Source organism: Halichoerus grypus, chromosome 6, assembly GCF_964656455.1.
Source record: "Halichoerus grypus chromosome 6, mHalGry1.hap1.1, whole genome shotgun sequence".
NCBI classification, from domain to species: domain Eukaryota; kingdom Metazoa; phylum Chordata; class Mammalia; order Carnivora; family Phocidae; genus Halichoerus; species Halichoerus grypus.
Genome location: NC_135717.1, coordinates 40,286,714 through 40,308,309, shown reverse-complemented (window position 1 = coordinate 40,308,309; position 21,596 = coordinate 40,286,714). Strand labels below are relative to the sequence as shown.

Below are 21,596 nucleotides of genomic sequence, written 5' to 3'. Positions count from 1 at the left end.
ACAGTTGCTGAATGCATAGATACTTGAATTCACACAGTTGCCGAAAGAAAGCATTATGATTCTGTGTGAGTTGAGAGTCCTTTAGAAACAGGACGGAATAGCCATGTGTCCTGCCGCTGCTTTGTGGTGAAGGTCCTTCAGGACCCATTCTCCCGGCTCTCGTGGTGACTTCAGAACCTGGCTGGGGGACAAGAGGAACATCCTCTGCTGGCTCAGTCAGGAGCATGCGACTCTTGATCTTGGGGTTGTGAGTTTGAGCCCCACACTGGGCGTGGAGCTTACTTTAAAAAAAGTAAAATAAGGGACTGATATTATGTTAGATTATGTGACATATATTGAGTAAGTAACTGACATATTTTAAATAAGTAATTCCTATGATCTGTTTTCTGCTCACAACACTGACACCCAGTGTGTGGGTTTTCATCACCAAGTGGTTCTCCAGCTCTCTGGGGACACCAGCTGGGTGTCCTACAATTTAATTTGCTCCGACACCAGCTGTCCGGAGTTCACGAAGACCCCACTTCAGGTGCCTAGGCCACCCACACTTCTGTCTGACCTGGCAGTGAACCCAGGGTCCCCAGTACCCCTTCTCAGGTTTGATAATTTGCTCTAATGGCTCGTAGAACCCAGGGAGACACTTTACTTACCATTAGCAGTTTATTTAAAAGGTTACAAATGAACAGCCAGATGAGGTATATAGGGTGAGGTCTGGAAGTGTCTGGAATGCAGGGGCTTCCGTCCCCGTGGAGTTTGGGATGCACCACCTTCCTGGCATGTTGATGTGTTCACTACCTGGAAGCTCTCGGAACCCCTTCGTTTTGGGTTTTTTTGGAAGGATCCATTGGTCGTTGGTGATGGGCTTGGTCTCCAGCCTTCTAATCACACGTAAGGTCCCCTGGCCACTAGCCCCTGAGCTCCAAGAGTCACCTGGGTGGTGTGAACCCCGGTGAGGCTGAAAGGGGCTTGTTATGAACCACAGCAGATGCTCCTCTCAGCCCCGACACTCAGGAAATTTCCAGGAGCTGGGACGAGGAGCACATAAATGTTTCTTCTTATGTGGAGGTGACACAACTTAAGGAAACACAGGCGTCTTCCATCGATCACTTGCTCCCTGGAATGTCTTGCACCCGAACAGTGCTCAGGAGACCGTGGAAGCAGCGCCTCCTGCAGGAGAAGGGCCTGCTGCTGTTGAGAACTGAGTGTGTTGGAGAAGTGACGTCTCTCTTGCTGACGTCAGACTTACGGTCTGCCCATTGTGAAGGGATAGCGTTTTCTTTAAAATTTTCCGTATTATGAAATAAAACATTTATTGCAGAAGATAAAGTTAAGCAAAAACAAAGGAAATAAAAACTGCCAGTGAGCCCAGCACCCAGGATGAGGTGCTGTTTTGGTCTGTTTCTTTGTACTTACACCTCCCCAAACACACCCAAAGTCTTAAAAAATTTAAGTCTGATACCTAATACTTTTTAAAGCCCACGAACAGTGTAACAGGCTTGAGGTCTTGCTCCTTCTCTTTACGATGCTGTTGGGGGTTTAATTAATTAATTAAATGGTTTTATTTATTTATTTTAGAGAGAGTTGGAATGGGGAGGGGTAAAGGGAGAAGAGAATCTCCAGCAGACTTCCCGCTGAGCAGGGAGCCTGATGTAGGACTTGATCCCAGGACCCTGGGATCATGACTTGAGCTGAAACTGAGAGTCAGACACTTAACCAACTGTGTCCCCCAGGCGCCCCAATGCCATCAGGGTTTTTAAAGAAACAAACATTTTATCATTCGGCCTCCATGCCACCTCTGGAGGGGGGACCTGCTTTCCTGTGTGAGCCATGCTGCTTTCTCCCCCGGGCTTCTCCTGGGCTGTCCGGAGGCCCTGCTCGCATTTACCACTGTGGCGCCTTGTCCCCTGGGCTCTGGGGATGCTCTGGGTTCCCTGCTGAGCACGGGTCTTCTCTCCTGCAGAGTCCGATGGCCAGCTGTGCGGGGTCGCACCTGCCCAGGACGAGGAGCCGCCTGCCTGCCCTGATGAGTTCGACGACTTCGTTACCTTTGAGGCAAGTGGTTCTCACTGAGGGGATGAGAGGGAGTTTGACGTGACATGTCTTCCTTTATGCTTTCTGAGTCCTGCTCCACGTAGTGGTGCCCGGGCTAGTGGTGCAGGAAGTGCCGTGGAGGGCAGGGCCAGGCCCACCCTGCAGGCCTGCGCACTCGGCTGGGAGCTCTGGGGGCTCGTGGCTCTGGCAGGAGGTCAGCAGCTGTGTGCTGTGCTGCTGCTCACCGGAGGCCATGGCACGGCCTCTTGGGGCCTGTTGTCAGCAGAGGGACGGGCTGGGCTGCTAGGGCTCTCCAGTGGTGTTGCTGTCACCTTCTGCCAGGCTGCCAAGCAAAGCCAGAGCGGGGGATGTGCTGTGAAGTTCTCGCTTTACCAAATTTCAGATCATTTTCTGGGTTTAGGGACTTCTAACACCTCATGCTCCTTTGCCACCTGCCCTGACGGTTGCTGTGGTTACCTGGTGTCACCTATAACTGCAGGTGTTTTGTTCTCTGCATGGCAGGGAGGAGGTCTGTGAGCACAGCCACAAGACGGGCCGCACAACTGTGTCCCACCAGTGGAGAGGTGGGCAGATGCCGGGATAGCCCAGGTGGCTGGATGTGGAAATTTGCTTATTAAAAATATACATCAGAAACTCCGGAGCACCCAAAGAGCTGTTGCCCAGCGAGGGGTGCAGGGAACAGTGCTGGGCTGTGATGCGGTGGCCGTGAGCCTTGGCGCCTTGGTAAAATGGTGGTTGCACGAGGCAGCTTCCCAAAGTCCACAGGAGTTCACTACTTTCTCTGGGGTCTTGTGTCCCGGCTCCGAGGGGCTGCTTTAGGCATTGGTCAGCCCTCAGATAACGTGGGTTCACTTTCTGACTGTCACTTCTGATGGCACAGGCCTCTGGGCCACTGGGGAGGATTCAGCACTCACAGCTTTGTCCTGAAGTACCAGCCGGGTCTGAGCCCCCCAGGGGCAGGGACCACCCTGCCTTGCATCCTGTTTAGCAGGATTGGTGTGTTTGTTCTGTGTGTATGTGACCTGGGGGTGCCAGGGCCTGTCTGGGCGTTGGAGGCCAGGTGCCAACTGGGGCACGTGCTGGCTGCAGGCCTGTGTGGCTGGGTGAGGGGCTGCAGGCGTGCAGGACTCTGATGTGTCACCTGTCACATGAACTGCCAGACCCTGTGGTGGGGAGAGGCTGCTTACCTCACCGGAGCAGGGCCGGCTCCCTTTGCACAAGGTGTACTTTGACACACCTCGGATTTTCCAGGAATGCACCTTAGATCGGGAGTCCTTCTTTCCTTGTTTGGAGCATCTGGGGGGTCGCGACACTTATGCAGACACTTGTGCAGTGAGCCTCAGACCTTTATATCACCTTCCAGCAGAGCCAGACCTGAGCATCTGCATTAGCATCTTCCACTCCGTCCCTTGCTCAGGTTTCTACTAGGGCGTTATATCAATTTCTCACACTTCATGTGGAGGTGGGTATAGTGCGTTGAATGGTAGTCTCCCGAAAGATATGATCACTCGGAACCTGTGAACGTGACCTTATTTGGAGAAAGGGTCTTTGCAGATGTAATTAAGTTGAGGGTTTTGAGATGAAATCCTGCTGGGTAGTAGGCTGGGCCCTGAATCCAATGACAGGTGTTCTTAGGAGGAGGAGACACACAGGAGCCACGGAGGCTGGAGGGACGGAGCCACGTGCCCGGGGCTGCCTGGGGCCACCAGGAGCCTCCTCTGGAGCCTTAGGAAGAGTTCAACCTTGCTGACACCTCCAGAACCAAGAGAATCCGTTTCTGTTGTTTCAGCCACCCAGTTTGTGGTAGTTTGGCAGCCTAGGACACTAACACAGGGAGTTTGTTACTCAGGGTAGTGAAAGGCATCGACACCTTTTGTACTTAAAGAGCTCGTTTGGCCCAAAAGTGTGGGAGCCTCTGAGGCTGGGGCTGCTTCCTGAACCCTGGGCAGAGTGGGCAGGGGGTCCTATCTGACTCTGGCCCCCTCCTATCCTCTGTGCTGGTCTTGCCGCCTGTGTGTGCCCTTGGGGGTTCTGGCTCCCACCTTGCTCATGTCACCTTCAGAAGGCACAGTGGGAACCGATGTTTCAAAGAATGCAAAAGGGATGCTTCTGATTTTTTCTTTCCCCCAGAAAGGAGGAAACATTTCTTTTTACGTTTTTTGTTGTTACTTTTGAAAAATAATTAATACTTTATATTTGAGCAGTTTTAGCTTTTCAGAAAATGGAGCAGATAGTACAGAGAGTTCCCATTCTTCCCCCCTCCCCGCCCCCCATCCCCCTGACACACATAGTCACAGTTTTCTCCATCATGAATGTCTTGTATTAATTAGTGTGGTACATTTGTTATACTTGATGATCCAGTATTGATGTATTGTTGTTAACAAAAGTCCATAGTTTACATTAGGGGTCTCTCTTGGTGTTAATGCATTCTGTGGGGGTTTTTTTGATTAGAAATTTTTTTTGAAGATTTTATTTATTTATTTGAGAGAGAGAGAGAGACCACGAGTGGGGTGGGGTGGGGCGGAGAGAGGCAGAGGGAGAGGGAGAAGTAGACTCCCCGCTGAGCAGGGAGCCCGATGCGGGACTTGATCCCAGAACCCTGGGATCATGACCTGAGCCGAAGGCAGACACTTCACCAACTGAGCCACCCAGGCACCCCATGCATTCTGTGGGTTTTAACAAATGTACAAAGTTATGTGTTCACCATGTAGTATCACACAGAGGAGTTTCATTGCCTTCAGCACCCTCAGCTCCCTGGATTCATCCCGCTTTCCCCGCTAGCACCTGGCAGCAGCTGATCTTCTGCTATCTGCATAGTTTGGCTTTTCCAGAATGTCACAGAGTTGGAATCCAATGTGTGGCTTTTGCTGACGGGCTTCTGTTGCTTAGTAATGTGCATTTAAGGCTCTTCCATGTCTTTTTATGCTTTTTACGATCTTTAGATGTAACTTTCAGGGGATTGGAACCAGGTACTGCGAAACTTATAGAAAGATGTTCTTTTAAAAAATCTTGCACATCCTATAATCTCAAACTTCAATAAAAATATGAGTGGAGAATATGTGCATTACACCCAAATATCCCATTTGGAGACCCTCTGCTGGCGATCTTCAGCGATAAATAAGCCTTGTGCTGACTTCCTGGCCGGACACACAATAGTGTGGGGCAGTTCACTACTGGACTGCTCCTGGGTTCTCCTCTGCTTCCTGTTGGCTCCTTGCTTGAGACACCTTCTGGGAGAGTTACTGATGTGGCCTTTCTGAGAAGAGGGGGACGGGGTGAGGACTAAGTAAGATTTGTCACATTCACTGGAATGCAGAGGGGGAGGGTGGAGTGCCCAAGGCCCCTGCAGCGTGCAGGGGTGAGCTCATCTGTCAGGGTTTCTGGAAGGGCAATGGGAGGGTCACAGAGAACAGACACAAACAGAAATGATAAGAATTGTCCCGCTGTGCCTCCTCTTTTCCTCCCTCCTTCTCTCACCGAGGCCTCTAGAGGACAGAGCTGCCTTAATAAAATGATGGAGACTGTGTCTTTTGTGCAAACTGTTACAACAGAGGTTTGAAAATCAAGAAAAAAAGCCACTGTTTTGCGGTCTGTTAAAAACCCAACAGGGACATTTCCTGAACTTTGCCCCCCTTCCCTGGTCAGCATAGCAGGAGGATTAATGGAGCATGTCTGGGAGCAGGTTAAACTTTTTCCAAGGTGTGATGTACCTTCAGGTGAGCACACAGGTTTTGCTGAAACCTCAGCAAACTAGCAAATAGAAGGCCACGAGGTTAGTTGCAAGAAGCTACGCCTGGTCTAGACAGCAATCCCCAGTGTTTGCGATACTGTGGGGAGGGCATCCCCAAGAGCCGGTGTGTGGAGCCGGGTGAGGCCCGTTGAGGCTGTCCGGGCTCGCGCCCGAGGGTGAGGGGAGCAGTTGGTGTCCCTCAGAGGGACCATGACCTGGGCAGTGAGGATACCGGGCAGCGTTGGCCACACCGGTGTCCGTGTCCATCAGCAGGTCCTTTGTTCACCGGTGAAGGTAATAGTAACATGTGGCAGAGTTTTCCAGATGCACTTTGATTTTCCAATGAGTTCATCTTAACGTCTGCAACTTGTAAGTATTTTGAAAGACGATAGCATAGATTTGTGGGCTTCTGGGCAAAGTTGGGTCCTGTGTGGTGGCAAATAGAAGCTGATGGGCCGGGTATGTGAGCTGGTCCTGTGTCTTGTGTAGGCTACGGGGGAGGTGCTCTGCGGTGATCTTTGCCTCTCGTGGAAGGCAGATGTTTAGCCAACTGCTCTGGAGAACTGCCTGGCTTCCTGACACTTACTCAGGGCAGATCCTGGGGGTGAGCAGCTCCTGATCCCCTCAGGCTGCTGACTGCTTGGCACCCCCACCAGGTGTCTGAGTGGTCGGAGTAGCGGTGTGGGGACGGGACCTCCAGGGTACTGTTTCTTTATAATTTGAGGCAAACAAGGTGCAAGTGCCACCTTGAAGAGCCTTTAGTGGCGTGGGAAGCAGTGCTCGTGTGTGTGACTCTCCTTCCATGTGGGAGGGGTGAGGAGATGAAGGTGCGGGAGTTGCCTAGAACGGAGTGTGTGTGCCCGACCTGCGGCAGTCGGTGTTGTGCGGCGTCTGTCTCACGGTTTCTGTGTCAGCGGAGGGTGACTTCCACCCTGAACTGTCCTGTCCAAGCTCCAAGGAGGGTTTGGACTGCAGCCCTGGCCTCAGCTGCACGAGTCTTGTGAGCTCCTCGCAGGTGAAATAAGCAGGCCCGAGTGCCTGGACTTCCTTCCCTTCCTGGGAAAAAAGGCACAGCTCCATGCTGAGTTGGCCTGCCCTTGCACACGCTAAGTTGTCTGTCGGGGGCCTGGGGTCCCTGCCGGCCAGGGGGGAGCATTGTGCTATTTCAGAGGTGTTAGTTGGCTCTTTAAAAAGCTGACCTCAAGAGTTCAGTTCTGTTCCCTATAGGAAATCATCAGGGTCCCCAGTCAGTGTCTTCGGGGCCCTCGATGGGCCTGCTAGGTGAGGTTTGGGGTGTGTGGGACTCGCCTGCTTCCTGGGTCTGAGGACTGAGCGGTTGAGGAAGGGAGGGCTGCATGGGACTTCCTTGCAGACAAGGAGTGGCGGGGTGGCGCAGTCTTCCTCCTGTCCTTGGGTGACTCTCGGGCAGCACCCCTGTGTGAGTGTGCAGTGCCGTCTGGGCAGCAAACCCGCAGCCACCCCTCAGCAGACATCAGGAACCAGCTGTGGATTTTGTGCCTGCTCTGTTGTGCTTCCTCCGCGGGCCCAGCCCCTGACCTTCGGATGCCTGCCTACCTCACCGTCCGTCTCTGCCCATGGTGCCCACAGCTCGAGCACAGGGCCAGCCCTGAGCCCAGCAGGAAGTGATACCTGCTAAGTGATGATGAGCCTCTGAAAGTGATTTCTTGGCTTCATAATTTGAAGGGCGGGTTTTTTAGGGGTTCCTCAGTTGCCTTAGATTCCAAGAAGGATGGGTTTTCCCTTGGAAGCATAGGTAATGCACTGCGTCTCCTGTCCTTCCACTTTATTCTGGCTGCACACACAGCTGGGACTGTGACCCCACAGTCTTCCAGGTTTCTTTCCGTACCTGCCTGTGTGGTCTCTTAATCTCAGTTTTGCAGATGAGGCGACAGGGTTTGGAGTGGTTGGGACCCCATTGTGGGGTCACTGGGCTGGTGGATGGTGGGTGGAGGATGGACCCTGGCCTGTCATTGGCGCACTAGGATCCCTCCTGCTTGGCCTGGGCCCTTCGTGCGTCTTCGATGGTGCGAGGCGCCGTGGGGGTGCGGCCATGAGAGGCCCTCAGAGTTAGTGGAGGACCAGTGACTTTTTGTTACCATAGCACTTCTGAGCACACTGTCCTCTGGTGACATCAGAATGACAGGACAGAGTGCACCTTTTCCAACTACTTTTCTGGAATATTACTTGTTCTCAAGTTGTTAACCTCGGATTCTTTTGAGCATGAAATGTTGGCTACTTACCCTAATCAATGCAATTGCATTGTAATTAAAGCTGAGATGATAAATTGAAAATGGCCTGTTGAATGAATCTTTGGGTTTACGTCGTTTGCACTGTGCTGCATGCTTGGCCATGTGCTGGGCGCTGGGTCCAGAAAAGTGAAAACAAAGATAGGTTTTGTGGAAAGTAGACCTTTAACCAGTGACTGTAATGGATTGGTCAATAATCGATGAGTTAGTATTTTGAGGTTAGACCACGTAATTGAACTTCAAAGCAGTAGCCTGAACATACATAACGGATATTGATGGTGACTTTTTAATTAGCATGTTTTTTTTTTTAAAGATTTTATTTATTTATTTGACAGAGAGAGAGAGAGCGAGAGAGGGAACACAAGCAGGGGGAGTGGGAGAGGGAGAAGCAGGCTTCCTGCTGAACAGGGAGCCTGATGTGGGGCTCGATCCCAGAACCCTGAAATCATGACCTGAACAGAAGGCAGACCCTTAACGACTGAGCCACCCAAGCACCCCTACCAACTCAACAATTGCAGGCTTCCTGCTGAACAGGGAGCCTGATGTGGGGCTCGATCCCAGAACCCTGAACCCTGAAATCATGACCTGAACAGAAGGCAGACCCTTAACGACTGAGCCACCCAGGCACCCCGAATTAGCATGTTCTTATACTATTCTTTGGATAGAAGTAATTCCCATGCTGGTAGCCACAGCATGGGTGGCCACACTGGGATTTATCCTATGGTGCTGGGATGCCTTCTGTCTGTTTTAGGTACACTCACGTAACTAACTTTCAGAATTGTCTATAGTTTTTCTGCTTTGGAACATGTGTTTCCATTTTTAAAGATAATGGATTGTTTCGTTAAGCTAATGTTTCTGCTTAGAGGTGCGGTTGGGACCCTGCCTGAGGCTGTCTCTCCACGTGGTCTCTTCAATGCCTGCAGTAGGGCACGGTGTGGGGCATCGGGGTTTACGGACACGTGGTCATTTTAGGGTATGGGACTGAGCCCTGGCACTCTCTCCTAGGCCAACGAGGTGACAGACAGCGCATACATGGGGTCTGAGAGCACCTACAGTGAGTGTGAGACCTTCACCGACGAGGACACGAGCACCCTGGTGCACCCTGAGCTGCAGACCGAAGGGGATGCGGACAGCGCCGGTGGCTCAGCTGTGCCCTCCGAGTGCCTGGACGCCATGGAGGATCCCGGCCAGGGCGCTCTGCTGCTCCTCCCGGGCAGGTCTGTACCCTGGGTATTGTTCCTAAGACACCGAGTGGCTGTGTCCTGTGGGCAGATGGGGTTTGTGGAGGGGTTGGTGTCCGAGAGTGGTGCGGAATCCTTGTGGGACCTGGGAAGAATGTGGACCCTCCAGCGTGGCCTGGAGTCCTGCTGTGAGCCCACGCCCGCTGTCCTGAGCCGTCCGTCAGCCACAGCTGACCGCCTTGCGAGGAGATGCTCCTCCTGCTGGCAACAAATAACCCTGGTTGTACACGTGGCATAACTTCCTTGGCTGTAGAGAGAAACTTGATCCTGGTTTCTCACTGAAGTTCGTAGAAACCAGGGCAGGACACCATATTCAGGCCCCATCTCCCAGCAGGATCTTAGAACCTGCTTGTGTTTACCGCACCCCTACCCAGATCTTCTGTTCCTGTGCCCCATGCCCCCTGCCCCTCCTCCAGGTGTCCCCATGTGTTTGAAGACCAGTGGAGGGAGGCAGAAGGTCCAATAGGTGCGGACCTGGGATGCGAGCTTGCACTTTGCCCTGCACTGGGTGGGAAGCCATCGTGCTTCGCAGCCTTGGAAGTGGTTTGGTTTTATTTCGTGCCACTGGTTTTATTTGATTTCATTGCTCGTTTGGCTGTTGCAGAGTTTTTGTTTCTTCCGCTTTAACTGAAGCATCGGGTAGTGGTATGTGAGTGCGGCCGGGCCGCAGCCTCGCCGGCGCCCTAGCCTGTAATGACAGCTTGTGCCTCAGCCAGAGCGACCACATGGCATCGTGGCCTTTGTACACCTGGCTGCTTTCGCTTAACGTTGTGGCTATTGAGGTTCATCCGAATTTTTGTGCATAGTTGTCCATCGTTTGTTTTACCCTGTTGTGTGAGTGTGCTGTAGCTTTTTAATTCATTGCTGGTGGCCATCAGGGTCGCTGACAGCTTTGGCTATATGAACAAAGCGGCTGCAAACACCATGTGTCTCGCTGGCCTGTTTGTCCCTAGGGCTGGGACAGGGCTGCGTCTGCAGCATGCTTGTTGGGCTGTGGGCCGGGTGCAGACCGGGCTTCTCGTAGGTGCTTGCCTGCCCGCCGCCTGTGGGCTTCTGCAGTGTTGGTGTGGGATGCTTCTTCCTTGCATTTCCCAGATGAGCACTTTTTCTTGCGTTTATTGCCCGTTTGGAGATCTTTTTTGTGAAGTGCCTGTTCAAGTCTTTTACCCATTTGTTTATTGCAGGGGTCTGCAGACTTTCTGCAAAAGACCAGATAATAAATACTTTTTGGCTTGCAGGCCATATGGTCTCAGTGGCTACTACTCAGGCTTTGCTGGTGAAGTGCAGTGTGGTTACGGTTCATGGCTGTATCCCAATTCGACCTTACAGAAACAGGCCATGGGTGTGATTTGGCATCTCCTGATCTGTTGGGCTGTCGTTTTCTTTTATTTTTTTTTAAGATTTTATTTATTTATTTGACAGAGAGAGACACAGCGAGAGAGGGAACACAAGTAGGGGGAGTGGGCGAGGGAGAAGCAGGCTCCCCACAGAGCAGGGAGCCCGATGTGGGGCTCGATCCTAGGACCCCCCAGATCATGACCCAAACCGAAGGCGGACGATTAACTGACTGAGCCACCCAGGCGCCCCCTCTGTATTGTTTTAGAAATCTTTGCTTACTTCACATGACTATGATGTTTACTTCTGTTTTCTTTTAAAAGCTTTATTTTTTCACCTTTATATTCAGATCTGTAATCTCTCCATAACTGATTTTTTGTGTGGGGTGTGAGGTTGGGATCATTTCCCAAATGAGTATCCAGTCGACTCAGCCTCAGTTTTGAATAGATTCCTCCTTCCTTCACTGTCTGGTGTCACCTTGGTCCTGTGAGGTGGCTGAGTGTGGGTGGGGCTGGGTCTGGACTGTGCAGTCTGTCTGTTTGTCCATTCTCGATCAGTACCACACAGTCCTTGTACTCCAGCGTGTTGTAGATTGTACTGTCTGTATGTCAGTCCTCCAGGCTGTGTTGGTGCCTTTGGCCCTTTGCCTTTCCCTATGAGTTTTTGAATCAGCTTGTTGGTTTCTGGACAAAGAACTCTACAGGGATTGTGGTTAGAGTTGTACTGGTACAGCTTAATTTGGGGAGAATCAACATCTTCACAGTAAATCAGGTCTTCCAGTCTTTGAACACAGTATTTTGCTCCATTTATTTGTATTTATTTATTTGTTTATTTTCGTTTAAATTTTTTTTTAGAGAGGGAGTGGGGAGGGGAGAGACAGAGGGAGAGAATCTCAAGCAGCCTTCACACTCAGCACAGAGCCTGACGTGGGCTCGATCTTATGACCCCGAGATCAAGACCTGAGCTGAGATCGAGTTGGACGCTCAACCCACTGAGCCACCCAGGCGCCCTCGTTTATTTATGTGTAACCATATTTACGGATATGCTTCAGAAGATGGTAAGAAGTACGGCGATCATCCCCATTTCAATTCACTCAGGCTTCATTGTTTCTGAAAGCGGGTGCGTGTAGGACCATGGGATTTGTCCTTAGTGGCTTCAGGACTGCTCCGTGGGTGTGTGTGCATTTGTGGGTGGGAAATTGGAACTTGGTCTGAGTGTTGAGCAGCCGTGTTGGTCTGGGGTACTTGCACAGAGACCCATTTCCATCCCTGACTCTGCCTGCGGGGCAGTCACTTGGCTCTCTGAGGCTCCCTTTCCTTTTCTGAAAGGGGCAGCTCTCAGATTCTTGTGTGGATTAGTGGTGAAGAGCTTAATCCAGCCCTGGTGGAGGAGCTGATGACATCACAGCTGTTTTCTGTTGCCCTTGGTGAAGCCCTGGGTCCCCTGACATTGGCTTAGCCTCTGCCATCTCCAGGCATGCCCAAGCATCTAGCCTGGCCCCTTGACCCTGTGCTCTGGAAGGTCGGTATGGAGGAGTGATCTCCCTCTCAGGAGGAGGACAGGTGCTAGCAAGCCCTTTACTTTGCCTGGTTGGACTCTGCTATTCTGAATTTTACATCACAGCAAAAGTCTGCACCCACACTGGCCAGTGGCTGTATGAAGAGGCATGGGGTGCATTTGCTGGAGACATGGGCCTGTCTCTGCAGCTGAATGCATGATGTGTGGGGCTGCTGAGCAAATTGGGATGTGCTGGAAGTGTACAACGAACCCGAGATTTCAAAGACTTGTTACAAAATAAAGAATATAAGGGCGCCTGGGTGGCGTAGTCGGTTGAGCATCTGCCTTCAGCTCAGGTCATGATCCCAGTGTCCTGGGATTGAGTCCCGCATCGGGATCCCTGCTCAATGGGGAGTCCATTTCTCCCTCTAGCCCTTCCCCATGCTCATGCTTCTCTCTCTCTCTGTCAAATAAATAAATAAAATCTTAAAAAAAAAAAAAAAAACAACAAAATAAGGAATATAAGAAATGATATTTTGGGTATGTTGGAATAAGTTAAAATATATTGTTAAAATCAACCTGTTCATTTACTTCTTTCTAACACGGCTGCTGGAACATTTTAACTCAAGACACGTGGCTGGTGGCGCGTTCTGCTGGAAGGTACCGTCACACCTGCGGTTCTGGGGCCACAAGTCATAGTGTGTCACTTGTGTTTTGCCTTTGCAGATCCCACCTGCACAGCCAGTCCGTCGTCACGGTGATAGGTGGCGAGGAGCATTTTGAGGACTATGGCGAGGGCAGTGAGGCCGAGCTGTCCCTGGAGACCCTCTGCAATGGGGAGCACAGCTGCAGAGACCCTGCTTTCCCTACCCCCAGGTAATGCAGCCCTGCACTGCGGGTGTGTGTGTGTGCATGTGTGCACATGTGTGTACCCATTTGTGTGTGTAAATGTGTGTGAGGACAGGGGGAGGGAGAGAACATGTAAGTTCTACTCTGAGTAATTTCAGTTATGTAATACAGTGTAGTTACCATGTTTTACATTCAATCCTCGGACCTTATTTCTCTTGTAGCTGCGAGTTTGTACCCTTTGATCAGCCTCTGTGGGAGGCTTTAACATCGCAAATGATTCTTTGGATTCGTTTCCTTATAATTATCAGACGTCCCCAAATTGTCTGGGAAGTTCTGGCTGACTAAGCTGAAGTGCTAGGCCTGAAGGGTGAGACCTTCCCTCATGGAGCTGGATCCTCCCCCCTTGCCTTCCACTTAGGGCCTCACTTGTGTCCACACAAGGGGCCTGTGGCTGGTGACTAGCCCATCTGAGGGCGTGCCTGCCTCTCTAGGTGAGGCTCTTGCCTGGCTCAGCACCTGGTCCACGTCAGCTGCCTCTCCCCTTTGTGGCCAGTTCTTGAAACCCTCTCTCTTTGCTGACAGCAGAAGCCGAGTATCTCTGAACCCACATCTGCGAGCCCCTTCCTTTGCCCAGACTGTTGCCCTGGCCCAGAGGACCCCCCAGCCTGGGAGAGGGCCTCTGTGGCAAGTCTGGGAATTGGCATGAGTGACGCGTGTGCGTGCTTTTAGCCGCTCTCCGCTCCACACGCACATCCGTGGTGGTGCTGACGCAGAGGCGGAGGACTGGGCGCTGCTAAACATGTGTCTGTCCAGCTTGGTAATCTTTCTTGTCTGCTTAGTCTGTGCCGCTCACGTGGTCTTCTCACTGTTTTCTGTCTCACGTGTAACTTCTGCACTACCACTGACATTTCCCATCAGCCTGTCTTTACATGGAACTTCCAAACGGGCTTCCAAAAGCCGGCAGGTCTTAACGCTGCCGCAGGGCCATGGCTTTCCTCTTCCTGCAGTAGGTGCCCCGCCAGTGCCCCGAAAGTCCATTGAGATTAGATCACAGGGAGGCAAATAGAATCCGGAGTTTTTAAGGAAGGTCTTAAAAATGACAAAATTATCGGTGATTCCTCATGCACGCACCGTTTTTGAGGCTGGTGGACTTTAGAGCAGTTCTTAAAGTAGCTACAGTACAGGAAGAAACTCCACCTGTGCTTTGCTCTCACATTGATGTGTTTTTGACAAAGGAGAAAGCAGTGTGTCCAGCCATTTACTTGTTAACGAAGGGTTTTTGTTTTACAATAAAGCCCATGGGCCACATCTGTTTCTCTGAGCACCTGACCAGGAAGAGCAGGTGTGTGGCCAAGTCCCCTGCTGCTCGAGCTGGTGTGTGTCACCAGTCCTAGAGGTGACGTTGAGGGAGGTGGGCTCCCAGCGGTCTAAAGGGAAGAGCCAGAATCTTCCCTAGCCTGGTACCCGACAACATGCTTCTGTCCAGACCCTCCACGGAGTCACAGATAACCTGGGGGGCCCTCACTGTCTCCTGAACTGACACTTCTCGTCTCTCTAGCACCGACCCGCTTGCCGCAAAGCTGCACAGCATCCTCACTGATGAGGCTTTTGAGTTTTACTGTAGCCAGTGCCACAAACAAATCAACCGCCTCGAGGATCTTTCTGCTCGCCTGAATGATCTTGAAAAGAATAGGTAACTGAGTAGTGCCTGGCCTTGCTCTTTGTTAAGCGGGAGGGAGGGTCTAGTTAACCGCAGTGCCGGCTGGTGGGCCTGGGCCGGGCCGAACTGCAGCTGAAAGGCGAGTGTGCAGGCAGCGGGACCCTTCCTCTGCCCCCACCCCCAACCCCTCCCCGCATGTGCTGAGCCTGTGTTTGGTGCACTCTGCCCCCTTGCTGTGTGTGCATGCCTTAGTCCGAGCCACTGCTTCTGACCCCACGGGAGGGAACTACCTTCACATGCTGTGTGTCCTGCATGAGGAAGTCCGGCGTGTGAAAGAAACAGATACTGTCTCAATCTTACTAAAAGATTTCTTTAACTGAGAGTCACACGAAAGGGCTTTGTGAAATTTTAAAGTAACATTTGGTCTTTAAAAACTGATTTGAGGGCGCCTGGGTGGCTCAGTTGGTTAAGCGACTGCCTTCGGCTCAGGTCATGATCCTGGAGTCATAGGATCGAGTCCCGTATCAGCCTGTCTTTACATGGAAGACCTGTCCTTACATGGAACATCTTTTCTGTGCTGAGAACCTGCCACAGGGCGGCCATAGTGGCCTGGTGGGTCCCTGTGGCTGACAACCCTGCTGTACCTGCTGACCTACCTCTCATTCCAGTGCAGCACGTTTAATGTCTTTAGCCCCTTTCCTTATGTTCTGTGCAACACCCACAACACAGGCTAGACTCCAGCAAATACCCAGTCGAGTGGGGAGGCTTCTTTGTGGCCAGTTGGCAGCTTCAAAGGGGAGTCTGCGGGGAGGTCCCGGTAGTACTGACAAGAACCTAGCCTTCCGGGGAGACTTGGGGGAAATGTGGCATTTAGTGGCTTCAAAGACCTGCTGGGTCTATTGCAGGGAAAACCAGTCTTTTATTTTACATAGTGTGTGTTTAGCTGGGTGTTCAGTGCTCCAGGAAGGTCCCGCCACCTGGCTGGGGAGGGGTCTCCTATGCTTCCCATATGGAGATCTGCTGTCCTACTTAAGTGGGTTCGAGTACAGGAATGCCATGTCTGTATTTGAGAGTTAGCACAAAGACATGTATCTCATCTCTCATTTCTGGAGTGATCTTTTCTGTGCTGAGAACCTGCCACAGGACGGCCATAGTTGCCTCTGCCGGGCCTTTTTTTTTTAAGTCATTTTTTTTTAAGATTTTATTTATTTATTTGAGAGTGAAAGCGAGAGAGATCACAGAGGGAGGGGGAGAAGCAGGCTTCCCGCTGAGCAGGGAGCCTAATGTGGGGATCGATCCCAGGACCCTGGGATCACGACCTGAGCTGAAGGCAGTCGCTTAACCAGCTGAGCCACCCAGGCACCCCCTCTGCCGGGCCTTTTGAGGGGAGCCTGGGACGGGGCTAAGTGTAGCTGGCAAGTTCATGGGGCCTTGTGTCCAGTCTCAGCCATTCCCTGAGGAAGACCCTATCGAGGTGGGTTCATATGCCATTAAAATCGTTACTGTAATCACAACACAACTGTTGGGAAATTTCTCCCAAACACTGAAGTTAAGGAGATATAAATCTTGCTTGTTGGTTTCCATGGAATTGCCACAAAATAAATATATTTGGTTTTGGTTTGTGGATGGTAAAACGTGATTCAGTCCGAACTGTGTCTGGAAGGTTTGATGTCAAATATATTTTTTCTTTTTTATTTTTTTTTTTAAAGATTTTATTTATTTATTTGACAGAGAGAGACACAGCGAGAGAGGGAACACAAGCAGGGGGAATGGAAGAGGGAGAAGCAGGCTTCCCACGGAGCAGGGAGCCCGATGCGGGGCTCAGTCCCAGCACCCTGGGATCATGACCTGAGCCGAAGGCAGACGCTTAACGACTGAGCCACCCAGGCGCCCCTATATTTTTTCTTTTTTAAAGATTTTATTTATTTATTTGAGAGAGACAGCAAGCACAAGCAGGGGGGAGATGAAGAGGGAGAAGCAGGCTCCCCGCTGAGCAGGGAGCCCGATGCGGGGCTTGATCCCAGGACCCTGAGATCGTGACCTGAGCCGAAGGCAGACGCTTTACCGAGTGAGCCACCCAGGCGCCTTGTCAAATATATTTTCTACCCAGTGAACCTCAGAACATGCCTACAGTGATCCTGTTTTCCAGGTACCTGGGAGCCTCTCTGAAAAAATTCATTATGTAGAAATTAACAAGAATATTAAGAAATCAAGAGTAAGAAGGTCTGTTTTCCAATTATAAACCTCAAAACTGGACTGGTGGTGCGGTCCCTGCGAGGTCACTGTGTCCCGAGTCCCCCTGCTATTAGGATGAAGTCTGGGGTGTCAGTCGGGGTCCTGCCAGGACAGTAGTGTGAACAAGGAGGGTTTAATAAAGACTGAGTAACCGTAACTGGGGACTGAGTGATGAGGCGCTGGCTGCTGAGAGTGATGGAGGCTCGCCAGAACAGCAGCTTTGAGGGGCAGCCAGCCCACCTGGCCCTGAGGGCCCACCTGCTGCCCGGTGCCTGGCTGCGGCCATGGGCAGCAGATGCCCCCCCTGGTGCCACACCGGCGGGACTTGTTGGGAACCTACCTTCTAGAACTTGATGGAAGTCTGCCCTCTGGCTGCCAGAAAGCCTCACCAGGAGGGGCCTCAGCAGAGACGGTCTGTGGCAGAACTGCCCGTGGAGCTGCGAGGACGCCGCCGGTATACGGGGAGCCGCGGGGCAGGCTCTGGGGTGAGATGGACCAGATGTAGCTGAGCACAAGAGGACATGTGGACACGTGGGGGCCCTCCAGCACCCTCTACTGGTAGAAACTGCAAAGGAAGAATTGGAAAGGGGCCCGGATCCATTTCCACAGAACAAGTAGGAAGGATGAGTGTGGAGGTGGGAGGCCGTAAATCCATAACTGACACAGCACCTGTTTCTCCTCAGATAGAGTTTTCTCCCCAAGCCATGAGGGAGTCGTAGGTGTATCTGAGATAGCACGCTGAAGGGAGGCAGGATGGGGCTGGTTCCCGGTGTTGGGAGGGAGGGCAGCTTCTTGTGGGCTGAGGCCCATAGCTTAGCAGTTACATTGAAAATAAAACTGGGGGCGCCTGGGGGGCTCAGTCGGTGAAGCGTCTGCCTTCAGCTCAGGTCATGATCCGGGGGTCCTGGGATCGAGCTCCATGTTGCACTTCCAACAGGGAGCCTGCTTCTCCCTCTGCCCCACCCCCCCGTGCTCTCTCACACACGCTCTCCATCTGTCTCTCTCTCTCAAATAAGTAAATGAAATCTTAAAACAACAACAACTCTGGACTTGAGAAATGAGAGACAAGGTAAGTTTGGCCTTTTTTGCCACTGCAGACGATTCTATCAGCTGGACGATATGTAATTGACCGTATTTACTGCCCTGAAGTGGCTGCAGGAAAGTCCTCTAAGTCACCGCCTGGGCAGGATTTTGGACCCTGCGGTTTCAGTGCCTAAGTTAAAGCTGATGACAGAACTTTGCTGACACAGAACAGTCCTGTGTCACAGTTCTTGTGGGGGCCTCTGATGGCCAAGCAGTTGGAGGGTATGCATTTGGGGCATGGCAGTTGCCAGCAGCTCGACCCAGTGCAGCCGACTGGTGGGTGCGGTGCTGAGCTCGACCTCTGAGCTGAGGTCTGGTCGTGGCTCTGTCTGGGATTTCTGTGGGAGTGGAATAATGTGACTTGCTGAGGCCTTGGCAAGGCCCTGAGATTGCTCCCGTGTCCCTGAATGCTTTGCTGAGCAGGCCTTTCTGTGCATGGTGCTGGCCTTGGGGGCAGGCGCTGCATGCCTGTGAACATGCCCCCAACCCCGTATCTCTTCAGCCTGAATTTCCTGTTTCCTCCCATTCCTCCCTGTCTGTTCTCTGACATGATTTTCCTGTTTATTTTGATTTTGCACAGTCCAGCGAAACGGCTCTCCAGCAGGAAGGTGGCAAGGTAGGAGACCCGTCGTTATTTACTGAGATGTTCTTCTGAAATGTATCACTGATCATAACTCTTTAAAAACATGTTTGGAAAATACCATTCTCCAAGGTACTTTTTTTTTTTAAATCTTTGGAAATTACTTCTCGTGCTTTGGGACTGAAAATAATTCTCGGGGATGGGTTCTGAAAAGAATCTCCACCGCTGTGAGCAGACCCTGGTTTGTGACGGGGAGGTTTGTGCTGAAAGCTTCTGGCATTGCGCCCTTCTTACCAAGTCTTTGCCATAAGGTCCGGGAGGGGCTGGTGGTGTCCCTGTGTGTCTGCTGTCTGCTAGCCCATGGTAGCATCTGCGAGGGTCATGGCAGAGCCCAGGTCTGGGGTCCGGGTCAGCCTCTCCAGCAGCCCTGCTCTTCCCGCCCCCACCGGTTCTCCAAGGTGAGGAGAAGGTGGAGGAGGCATGCCTAAGGCTGAGTTTCTGAAGAATACGCTTTTGTGGCCATTTCTCCACTTTCCAGCATTGGGTCTACCTGTTGGCTTCCTGCAGTGAGAGATGGCAGCGCACACCAGTGCCCTGCCCCTGCCAGGCTGGCTCTGAGGACGGTTTTCACAGGCTTGTCCGATGACCACGTCCTTCCCAGGACGCTGCGTAACACTCACTCGCTTCCTTTCTCAGACCAGTGGTCTTCTGGAGTCAGTAATGGCTGTGCTGTGGCTACTCGCCTCGCCTCTTCGCGGCGCCCTTGCAGCTGTTTGGGCGCCACCCCCAGGGCCTCCAGCATTTGCACCCGCTCAGCAGCTGTGGGCGGTGGTCCTGCAGCCCCCGCGTGCGCTCCGGTACTTGTTTCAGGGCTTGTCATTTCACTCCCTGATCCCGTCTTCCATTTTTGGGTTGTTGTTTTTTTTTTAAAGGTTTTATTTATTCATGAGAGACACAGAGAGAGAGAGAGAGTGGGAGAGGCAGAGGGAGAAGCAGACTTCCTGCGGAGCAGGGAGCCCGATGTGGGACTCGATTCCAGGACCCCGGGATCATGACCTGAGCCGAAGGCAGACCCTTAACAACCGAGCAACCAGGCGCCCCCGGAGATACATTTTTGAGACCTTGCTGGGTCCTTTCCTCCCATCCTTTGGCTTGGTCTAGGATTCCCGGTTGGGAACCCCTCGCATGAAAGCTTCGTAGGCACCACTCGGTACCTTCCAGCATTAGGGCTGCTGCTAGAGCCCTGAAGCTTTCTGGTTTTCTTTGCGACCTTTTCTCTGGAAGTTTTTCAGATGTTTTCTCTATCCCTGAAGTTCAGAAACTTTACGGTGAGTCTTGTGAGTTCTTCTTCCCATTAATTATGCTGTGCAGAATGACAGACGGACTGTTTGATGTGGGAGTTCCCACCCCTTAGTCCTGGGGACCTTTCTCAAGCTGTTTGACAGCGTTATCCGCCCCTGTCCTCCTTCTGAAACTCCTGGTTGTGGCCCTGACCACCTCATCCTTGCTGCCCCTGTGGCCCTCTGCTCTGGCCCCTCCTCTGACGGGCCACAGGCTCTTCCTCCCCATCTCTTGTCCTTGTCTTTCTTGGTAGAGTTTCCCTTACAGCTGGGGCTGGTGCTTCTGTCCACGGTGCAGTGGTTGCCCACGGCTGCCGCGTGGCCTCTGGCTGGCGTGTGTGCGGACAGGCTCCATGCCGGCTGCCGTCCCAGAGGAACCCTTGCCTGGCTGTCAGGCTTCAGGATCTGGGCTGGGCTGTGTGTTTGCCGCCCGTGGGCCCAGGTGTCTGGCTCCGCCTCTGTGAGGGTGCAGTCTCAGGTGCTGGCCTCTCTGGTCGGCTGCAGCCCTCCTGCCCCTTTCCTACACCTCTTCTCTCGTCTGTGGCCTGTGAACCTTCTGTTTTTCTTTTTCTGTAATCTTAGGGGCCTAGGACCCAGCAGAAGCAGAGGTGAAGGTCATCAACCCTCCTCTGCACTTGTTCTCATCATCCCCCTTGTAGAGGAGCATCCAGACTCCAAGGAACATAATGTTTGTTCCAAACCACACGGTGATTACAAGTTAGCATTGCTTTCCTCCTCCCCACACCCATGTTCCACCCCAGAGACGCTACAGGGGCTGCAACGAGGGAAAGTAAAAGTCTCTGCCCAGCCTCCCACGTCCAGGATGTGGATGGGCCCTGGAGTCCCCGGCCCGTGCTGCCTCAGCTGTCTGCTCTGTCTGCCCGCTTCTTTGAAACACCCTCTGAGAACGTGATCTTCCCTTCACAGATAGGCTTTGGTATGAAAAAGCCCAGTCTGTAGGTATTTATAGTTGCGGTTCACCCACGGAGCGTATTCCGCAGTCTGTATGCACACGCACTCATGCACATGCACACACGCACTCATGCACACGCACTCATACATGCACACACTCACATGCACACAGTTGTAATCTGCTGCCATTTTGCACTTAAAACCAGCACTAGAATTCTAAGGGAACTGAAAATAACTGGCACTTTCACTCTTCACGGTGTCTCAGGCCTTTGCATGCGGCACTGTAGCTGGATCGTGGGGTTTGGACCCACCACCTCTGGCCTCTGTGACCTGGCTGTGTGCTTACCCCACGTGGAAGTGGCTGTGGGATCAGTGTGCGTGCAAGGACCTGGAGGCGCCAGTACAGGGCTGGCCTCAGGACATGGTGGGAGGGGGGCACCAGCGGGACCGCCACAGGGCCAAGGGTGCCCACAGGGCAGAAGGCGCTCTGGGGGGTGTATCAGACATCTCCCACAGCCCCCTCTCCTGCTGGGTCTCCCGAGTTGGGGTGGGTTGACGTAATCAAGGCCCTCCCCTTCAGCATGTGCCTAAAGTGGCCACATGCCGGCTGCCACCTTCCTGTCCCATGTTCAGCCCTTGGGAAGTGCTGTGAGCTCCTGGTAGGAGCTCAGGAGGGGGTGACAGACCTTGGACTGTGGCTTCTCTGCAGGGTGGTCTCTGGGTCTGGGGTGGGCAGTTTTATGCCCTAGGAGTGACATGAGGAGCTCTTGTTGGGGCCAAAGTCATGGGCGTTTAAAAGCAACAACTGGACAAAAACA

The 21,596-nt window shown here is 52.4% G+C and overlaps 1 protein-coding gene across 1 annotated transcript in view; it reads left to right on the top strand.

Moving 5' to 3' along the window:
- RAB11FIP3 (RAB11 family interacting protein 3) overlaps nucleotides 1-21,596 on the top strand; it is an 85,715-nt gene that overhangs the window by 52,311 nt on the left and 11,808 nt on the right. Inside the window, exons 3-6 of the mRNA XM_036083487.2 lie at nucleotides 1,958-2,049; nucleotides 9,052-9,263; nucleotides 12,846-12,995; nucleotides 18,527-18,562. Coding sequence (XP_035939380.2) covers nucleotides 1,958-2,049; nucleotides 9,052-9,263; nucleotides 12,846-12,995; nucleotides 18,527-18,562 — 490 coding nt within the window. The remainder of the gene's footprint in view (nucleotides 1-1,957; nucleotides 2,050-9,051; nucleotides 9,264-12,845; nucleotides 12,996-18,526; nucleotides 18,563-21,596) is intronic.